We start from the raw sequence: 9,756 nt of genomic DNA, 5'->3' as shown, positions 1-9,756 counted from the left end.
TTAACATATATTTTTAATCATGATATTAAGATATTAAGTTTTATTTTTATTTTTAATTAAGATTTCAAATCATTAGATTGCTTTAATGTTTACAACATATATCGCTTGTTTTTTCGTGGTGCATTTCAAAAAGTTATTTTTATAATTAAAATTTAATTTGTCATTAATATTTTAAATGAATTACTAAAATTTCATAGTTTTATAATAACAACTTTTTTTAAATAGTATATAAACTAAAGGTTATTATATACTATTATATTTTTGTATATAAACAATATATTATTCAGAGTTTCAAAACAAATAAAAATATTATATATAGTTGTAGATATAAGAGTTTAACCTATGTTAATAAATTTATTTTTGTATAAAAATATTATATAGTTTACGAATTTTAACTTATTTTAATGATGAGTGATAATTTATTTAAATGAAACAATTTAAAAAAAAATTCTGTTAATTTACCTATTTAATATAATTTTTCATATTTAATTCATATATCACTTCTATTTTTATATAATACAAAATATAATTATAGAATTTATAGAAAATAGTATATAATTTTTATTTTCTTGTTTTACAATAAAATTTTATTTAACATTTATTTATAACAATATTATATTACTAATTACGAAATTAATTAATATCTTATTTTATAAAAATATTTAAAATTTTAAGTAAGATTTTGTTAGATTCTTTTTCAACAGATTTTTTTTATAATTAAAAAAAATCAAATTTATAGTTAGTTTATTATTAATGTAAATAATCAAATGTCATATTACCTAATTTATAGTTACTGGTAGATAAAAATATGACCCTAAATTAATAGATTAGATGTTTAAAAATTTATAAACACAACCCCACCCCTAAATACTAAACCATAAACAATAATTACGGAATCCTAAACCAAAATGTTATTTTAAATTTAATTGAGTGTATTTTAAAAATTGGTAGCCAAATAATGGTATTTCAAATAATTTCTCTAGAATGAACTGCAAAATGATTTAATCTCTCACAAGTAATGGTATTTTAAACAATTTGATCGTGTTTGTTAATTTTAGCCCGTTTCCCCCTCTTCTAACACTAATTCATTTCTAAATACTCCTTACAAACTATAACGAGTTTGTTGAACATTTTCATGTCATAGCCAAAAGTACATTTTCTAAAGAACCGTATGATTTAGTCTGGTAAATTTGGTTCGATTCTTGAAAAAGTGTATTATATTTCCAGAAAGTGTCTAGACACTGAATGTACCGATACGAAAACAAGAATTTTTTTCTTTTTGCATAGGACTAGAGGAAAGAAAACTAGACATCATGGGTTGTAGCAGAACCAAGTAGTTTGTCTTCTTCAAGTGAAATCTCAGCCAATGGATGCGATTTGGTGATCTTGTTCCACTCATTCTCTACTCTGAAAAATACCCATTGAAAGCGTCTAAACATCTCCATGGCGGTCACTGCGAACACCGTTATGTAGTTGTGCCTCAAATGTGCCGATAACTTGTATGTCCATGCACACCTCAGCACCAGATTGCTCCCTATCACCCAGAAATACACCTGCAATGATATTCAACGGTTCCAAACATCAATGTGAAGAAAACACAAAGACGTTTCATCGGAAAGTAGAAGCTGAATCTCACCCATTGTCGGCCATATAAGAGATATGATATGTTACTTGGACGGCTAAACTTGAATATCTTAGTGAAACCGCTACAAAACAGAAACAAAGTGATGCGACTAATGCTTATGATATGAAAAAATTGTTTAGAGGATAGGAAGACGCAGTTTCAACCTATTACCTTAAGTCCCAATCTCGAGTTACATCCCAGTAGAATGAGTAGAGTGAGTTGATGACACTTGAGAAAAGCCAGAGGGGTCGGTAAAATGATGTCCAGCTCTCGGGCATCACGTGGTATTTAAGCGCAGAAAGAAAGATCACAGGCACTGCTGTTGAATATTTCAGAGCTGAAGAAAAACCCACAAATTATCTATAAGATTGATGATGCGGAACAATTGAACATCAGTGCTCAAAGGTTAGGCTTTTACCATTTAAAAGAGATGACTTTTCCTTTGTATCCTTGTACTGTCGAAGACATTGCAAAAGACGACAAATGTAGGGGAAAACAAGAACCAGAGGAATTGCAATTTGATGACTGCCACAGACAGCATCAGCTTCAAACCACGCAATGGTTGCGACCTGAAAGTACAAGAAACTTCTTTGACTTGATATATCCCACCATTTTACTACAGATAACAAGGTATGAAACCCGTGCAGGGTTGACAAACAGCCAGGATTCCATTGATACATCATATCTTAGCGTTTGTCAAGAGTCTTGGAGGGTAAATTGTTCATAGTACAGATCAAGCTATTTGTTTCAGGTCCTAGGAAAAATCGAACTAGTTAATCCAGCTTAACAGATTTTCAATCTATATTAGCTGATTTGGCAAATACTGGCATTTGTCAGTCTTGTAGGATAAATTTTTGGTAGTGTAGATGGATCTATACTTCTTCCAGTTCATAGGAAAGAATGGAACTAGTTTCTCCAGCATAAGATATTTCAAATCTATATTAGATGTCACAGATATTTAATTGACCAAGTAAAGTAGTTACCTGTCTATGCACCATCCGGCAGACGGAGCGCTCTAAGTCAGAAAACACCTGGCATATAAATTACCCATGTCAATCATAAATGAAACTCAGTAGAATAATATTAATCGGCACAGAATAAGATGCACAAGAGAAATACGTATTCAGTTCCATTCCTTGGCATATTAGATTTATAATGCAAGTGACGACAACAACATTTACACCTCTATAAAAACCACATCAAGCGAGCAAAACATTTAAAACTTTCGGTTACAAGAGCCCAAATTTACTACCAGTAATCCAATTACAAGAACATCAATTGACACAACAATCTCTTCTCCATGAAAACCAGTTCAACATGGAGACAATGATGCTTAGATTAAGCCTATCGTGCATCTCCTAAATCAGGAGGAATTCAACACTAGCAATTCTACTCAAAACACACATAAAAGAACCACAGAGAGAGGGAGCTACGGCGTTTCACAATCCCGAAGCTCCTTAATACGCTAAACCACAACCTTATCAAAATCATCAATCTGATATGATATATATAGAAAGAAGGCACTAGTTAGTTACAATAAGCCTCCTGCTACCAATCCCATAATTTCTAAGAACATAATTATTACAAGTAAGCTTTGAAATTTCATACCTTTACCATGGAGGTCAGAATATCTGCCAAAAAGAAGTCCGGAAATGTAATTGGCTGTTAAACAAAAAAACTGAGATCAGATCTCCATGCTTGATGAACTTATATAATGTAAGACTTTGAACACGCATGGCACTTCTATTACACAAAACTTGGAGATTTGTCAATCGCAAGTCTAATTACAATCAATAGAACATTTTACCTGTAGTGGAAAAGCTATCCTCCATAATGTTCTCAGCAGAAAATATCGACTAGACAAGTAGAAAATGTCGAAGGGAAATATCAGAACCAAAGCAAAAGCAATGTACAGAAGCACCTGCACCAGTGACATACAAAATAGCAGATGTATCAGAAACATAACATTTGCAATAAAGCAAAAGAGAAGGCGCTAACCGGTTGTGAAGCAGCCAAAGATACTTCACCATGAGAATAGAGATATAGATATGCAGTCATGCTAGTAGGGACAATGATTGTCATCCACATGCTACACTGCAGCCCAAAAATCACACAACAACTGAGAATAATACGGAAATAGAGAAGCGTGTGTGTACAGTTGAATATTAAAATAGAAAAGTAAAGTACCTTCCACATCTCTCGATGAGTGAGGTGGTTATGGTCGAGATCAAAGACTTTGGCGTAATTGACACTTCCTTGAGAGAACACCCATAAGTTGACTCCCCAGAGCCAAACCATCATGGTCTAAAGGCCACAAAGATAGAAAGATATAACAAGAAGAGAAAGAGGCCTATCTAATCTATCTAAAGAGAGTAGATGAATCTTAACTTACCACAAGAAGAAGAGGATTGTAATAAAGAAAGGCTTCGTACAAAAACAAATCTCGCAGGTCAATACTCATTCTCATAACTGAATCCCATCCAATCTGTTCTTCAAACATCATTAACAAGATCAAGATGGGCCAAAAAAAATTCACATTAAAATTTTTACAGAAGATCACTACTAACCTTGCAGCAACATAAAGCCCAGAAAAGAAACAAAACAACCTGATTCAGTGGAACAAAAACTTTCATCAAACGATACCATTTTTTACAGAGATGTATGCTCAAATTAGTCTCTAATTTCAGGAAGCAAACCTTAAATCTCCAAAGGAAAATAGGAGAAGGAACCATTGTTGTAATCTGAAGCGGTGAACTTGATCCTTTAAGGTCACCACCCATTTCTGATGCACCACCTAAATGCCCGCTTACACCTAAACCCAATTAAGAAATTAAAATCCCTTTGTGTCAGATCAGATCAGATCAGCACATCGACAACATTTTTCTAGCTTCGTTCATTTTAGATCCACGCAATCAAAAACATGCATTTTGAATCAGAGCTGGGGATGGAGGGTTACCAGGATCGAGGAAGAGGGATTTGCTACCAGATTTGCGAAGATGAGGACTGCTTGTTACTGGATTTTCAAACATGACCAGAGTTTCATGATTTTGGTTCAAGTCTACAGAAAGCGTATCATCATCATCACCAATTCACACGAGATCTCGATCGAGCGGAAGAGAATTGATCTGGGGAGTGTTTGGCTTTTATGGCTGCAGAGATCTTCAACGCATTGAGTAGAGATTAAGCGAAACTCTCATTCATTCCTTTCCGTTACGATTTACAACTCTTTTTCTTATTTTTATTATTATTCCGTCATCATCATTTAGGAATCTATTTATATGGGCTTCAATAAAGCCTGTAGGCCCACCATTGTTTCTTTCTTTGTAGCGGAGCTATGTTGAAAGTTGAAACAAGTGAACAAATAGATGAGTAAGTCCTGAATGAGACGAGTTTAAATAGACAATCCCATTAGATATTAAAACTAAGATCTAAACGGTTCCAAATTTTAGATGAGTTTCATGCATTTTTATTGAATTTTCTAAATGTAAAATAATCCGCATTTTGAAAGCATGGGTAAAAATCTAATAACACTTAGGCCCTGATTGACAGAGCATTAGCATTAGCAGTAGCAGTATGCTATAGAAGCAGTATGCTGTAAGACCTGTATGCTTTTGCTAACTGTTTAATATGATGATTGGTAGAGCAGTATGAGTATGCTATTTAAAATTATTATAAAAATTAGTATATAATATATAATATATTTATTTTAATTAGTACATTAATATATTTATTTTTAATGAATATATTTCTAATATATATATATATATATATATATATGTTAACATATCAAATTAAAAAGATATACAATTAATTTATTTTATTTAAAAATTATGTTTATATTGAAAAATATTATTTAAAAATAAATTTTATAATTAAAATATATATTTTTAAAAATAATATTTCACATTTAAAATAAATTAAATTATATAAAATTAAATTATATATTTTAAACGTGAAAAACTATTTTTTAAAAAATATTTTTATTATAAATTAATTTTAGAAATCAAAATTTTATTTTCTGGATATAAAAATAATTTTATGATATTACTAAATAAAATAAATTAATTAATTATATATTTTCCTTAATTTTATAAATTATAGATGCAAATGCTCTTATAAAAGCTTCATGTGAAAGCATTGGCCAGAGACAATTTGGAGAGCATTTGCATTTAGTAAATGTTTCTCTAAATATTTTTCTAACAATTGTTGATTAGAGAATGTAGAGCATAATGTTAATGCTAATGCTCTACCAATCAAAGCCTTAATAAATAACAAAACTCACAAAGTGGAACTATAGCAATTCGTCTAACGCTTACATACGGTGCTGGTCAAGCCATATCTTGTTGGTCAAACCATATTTTGTACCTTCTATTTTTTTTTAATGAATGTAAAATTTATTCGAATAAAAAGCCGGTTTTACACGTAAATATGATATCATAGAAGTTTTTTTCTTGAGACAGTCTAAAGGAGCATGGTTTGGCACCATTCTTGTATCCCGGTTTCGAGTTTGTTCCCTTCCTTTCTCCTGATGGCATGAATCCTTATTAACAAAGACAAACACAAAGCATCATCCCATCCATCCATTTGAATGAGCCCATCTGAGCCATCAACCTTTGCACCTGAGCTGTCTATCTTTTCCAGCTTTCTTCAGACATGAAGACCACACACTAGCAGTCCATTCACTTCGAGCATTATCAGCCTTTAGATTTAGGTTTATGATTTACAAAGTTTTATTGCTTATTTAAAGCTTTACTGGGCGATTGTAAACTCTTAAATGAGTTAGAGGAATTTCCCTTTCTCCTTCATAATCTTGTTATCTTATTCTCGTCACTGAATCTCTAGTCTCTTGGTTACTCAATCTCTCATACTCTCAATCTCTCACCCAATCTGCTATAATCTCCTAATCTCATCTGCATACTCTCCCTTCCATTAGTCTTTCTCTCATCCAGTTCAAGACTGAAGCGACCCTTGATGGGTTCATTCATCACTCACACACCAGAAGGTCTTAAATCTCATAATACATAATCACAACTTAGAATTCTTCCTGAACGATGACTCATGAATGCATGCGTACGTACCCGATTGGAGTACTCCACGATATCTAGAATAATTTCAGAATTAGGAATGTAAAACCAGCATTGACGAGTTCCTTCGCACTTTTCAGTGTTGACGAAGTTGTGAATTGGTTCTTCCAGCTAGGGCGTTCAACAATTGACGACCTAATGTATGCTTCCAAAACATTGGCAATGAAATAATCTCCAATACTGCACCTGAGAGGGATGAGGCCTGACACCAAAAGGGCCACTAGCTAACCATGGTGATGAATGACATGCTCGGTTTGACACCGACTTCGTTGTCGATGTTTCTTTCATAATCCTCCTCCTCGTCAATCATATCATGGCGTTCCCCATCCACATGATATGTGTTCTCGACTAAACGAACTAAGCTAATAAAAGTCCAATATGGCGATGTAATAAAAAGCTTCTTTGTGACCTCTCGTCAGTTAATCAGCCGGACTTGAACCACCGAATACATTTGGATCTGGACTTGGAGAAATAACTTTTTCCTTTCTTTTTCTCGAGCATCTATGGATTGAAGACATTCTCTTCTGAAGAACATCTAAATAGCATAAAACAGATAGAATAATACAACAAATTTTCGGTGAAAGATTGGAAAGTAACATAGATAAATTATATGTATATATTTTTGTTATTATTAACTGCGTTGTGGTACGATTGTAAACATTTGAATCCTAAGGGCATCTCTATCACTATCTCCATAATTTAAATAGAGTATTTTTTTTAATTTTTTTTTGTTCATTACTCAATTCCTCATTCAATTTTGGAGTAGTAAATTATGGAGTGCAAATAGAGATGTTCTAAGTATGTATTATTGTAATTTGTCTAATAAACTTTAAATTAACAAAAACAATTGACAAAAATAAAACAATTTGGACCGAGAATTTGGGAGAAAAGAGGAGAAGGATGGAAAAAAAAAAATGAAAATCCCACTATATAAAAGGGACTATTTTTAAGCTTCCTAAAGCTAGCCACATGCTCAAAATAATCAGGGCCAATCAAATTGCCACGTCACTGCCAGATTAGGCTTCAAATTAAAATCACGATCGGGCTTCCTGTGCGCTAACTCATTCTCCGACTCCGTATTTTTGTTTTGCGCCATCAGCCGAAGTGAAGCCAAACTCAGATAATTCACTTTCACCCAGCCCAGCCCATTAATCCCATCAATCTGATAATTCACTTTATCCCAGCCCAGCCCATTAACCCTAATCTACGTATTGTTGAGACTCAAGCCAAAGCGCACACAGCTTTCTCATCCTCTGAATAACCTAATCGCCGTCTCCCCCATTTACCTTTCTCTCATGACGACCCATCTCGAAGCCCATTCCCGAGCCACTCTCTCATAAGCATAATCCCGTGTTCTAAACATCCCGTGTTAAATTTTTTAAAACACTCATATCTTAGAAATAGTTTAGAAAATATCTTTATATAAATATTTTTTTCTTGAATAATATTTAATTATAATTTTTTGTATCTTTTTAACTTTTATAATAAAATTATTGTTTTCAGATAGCTATAAAATATAAATAAGAATTATCTTATTTTAAATTTTTTTGATAATTTTATTATATTATTTTAAAATCATTTATTTAATATTAATATAACATATAAATTTTATATGATTAAAATAAAATTCGTTTTTAATTATATATAAAATTCATTAAGGGTATTCTTTTAATTAACACATTAGCGAATCAGTTAGAAATTAATAATAAATCAATAACCTATCTAAAAGTCTAAAACCTAATAAAATATGACAAATAAGAAAAACTAACTAAATTTTAATATAAAATAGAAATTTAATATTACTAATAAAAAATTCATTTTAATATATATATATATATATAATATTAATTAAGGGTATTTTTAAATTAATAAATTAGTGACTTAGCTAAAAATAAATAATAAATCAATGATTTAGCGAAAACCTAATAAAAACATGACAAATAAGTAAATTTACTAAAATTATGGATAATATAAAATATAATTGATTCTTTAATACAAAATTAAAATAAGAGTTTTGTTAAATAAAACATAAGTTTGCCGTATCGGTCTAACAAAAAAAACAATCATTAATAGTGTCGTAGTAATTATGTTTTTCCCATTAGCGAATAAAATTGAAGCATAGTGTTGGAGGATAACTCAACGTGTAGACAAGATTATGGAGATTGACATGGGAGTTGAGGTAACAGACACAACTGTTCTTTCGCAAAGAAACGCTCCTGCTAGACATCCTGGATAAATGAAAGAGACATATCTTGACTTGACTTTGTGTTAATGGATGGTGACTTTCCAATGCTGTTTGGAGTAAGGACCGATATACACGCACCAAATCACCACTGTAAGCGGAAGCTGAAGGTTTGCTATGGGCAATGCAAGTGATACTGAAGTTTAGACACAGAGAGATGGTCTTTCAATCGACTGTGAACAACTGGTTATGCTTATTCAAAAGGAGAAAGATTGGCCTGTGTTGGACTCGGAGCTCAACGAAATACATGCTGTATCTAAAGAATTTTCTGAACTTTCTATTGCTTATATTCCTAGAGCTTTAAAATTACGTATGAATAGCCTAGCAAAAGGTGTCCGATCACGCGCATCTCAATCAGCTTTTGTAAACCCTTTTGCACCAAGTTGGCTAGCCCCACAAGCTAGCATGAGGATGTCAAAAAAGAGAATAAAGTTAAAAGTGAAACTAAATATCTCAATGAACAAATTTATCAGAAGTCCATATTTATGTGGATGTCTATATAGGACAAACAATTTTTTTAGACAATTATAGAATATAGTCACGAAAATCAATCCTAATATATATAATTTAAAAAAACCATCAAAATTTTCAATATTACACCAAATAAGAATATAAAGACCAACTATATTCTATTTATGTATAATGTATTGTGGTAAGATTCAAAAAAATTAACTTACTTTACAGTAAGCAAAAACTAGATTTTTAATTCCAAATTTACAATAAAAACATAACATTTTATAAAACTAAACAATTGACATAATAGTACAAAAATATGAAGAAAAAAAACAAAATACTATCCGCGCGTA

At 31.6% G+C, this 9,756-nt stretch overlaps 1 protein-coding gene across 1 annotated transcript; it reads right to left on the bottom strand.

Moving 5' to 3' along the window:
* Positions 1-1,199: 1,199 nt before the first annotated feature.
* Positions 1,200-4,867, bottom strand: LOC106390795 (SPX and EXS domain-containing protein 1). The gene is made up of 13 exons (XM_013831333.3): positions 4,581-4,867; positions 4,321-4,436; positions 4,192-4,230; positions 4,017-4,109; positions 3,812-3,928; positions 3,623-3,718; positions 3,432-3,545; positions 3,233-3,286; positions 2,608-2,655; positions 2,043-2,193; positions 1,796-1,961; positions 1,637-1,706; positions 1,200-1,553 (listed from the first exon to the last, which is right to left on the bottom strand). Exons 1-13 carry the CDS (start codon positions 4,651-4,653, stop codon positions 1,305-1,307), a joined length of 1,386 nt encoding a protein of 461 aa, XP_013686787.1. The 5' UTR covers positions 4,654-4,867; the 3' UTR covers positions 1,200-1,304.
* Between the last annotated feature and the right edge of the window lie 4,889 nt (positions 4,868-9,756).

Source organism: Brassica napus, chromosome C4, assembly GCF_020379485.1.
Source record: "Brassica napus cultivar Da-Ae chromosome C4, Da-Ae, whole genome shotgun sequence".
Taxonomy (NCBI): domain Eukaryota; kingdom Viridiplantae; phylum Streptophyta; class Magnoliopsida; order Brassicales; family Brassicaceae; genus Brassica; species Brassica napus.
This window is presented reverse-complemented; position numbering and strand designations above follow the sequence as displayed.

Excerpts from the sequence above, each read along its gene's own strand:
- LOC106390795 (XM_013831333.3), bottom strand. The coding sequence starts at position 4,653 with ATGTTTGAAAATCCAGTAACAAGCAGTCCTCATCTTCGCAAATCTGGT. Across the intron at positions 4,437-4,580 it reads ATCCCTCTTCCTCGATCCTG|GTGTAAGCGGGCATTTAGGT; the intron begins GTAACCCTCCAT and ends AATTGGGTTTAG. Across the intron at positions 4,110-4,191 it reads GGGCTTTATGTTGCTGCAAG|ATTGGATGGGATTCAGTTAT; the intron begins GTTAGTAGTGAT and ends TTTGAAGAACAG.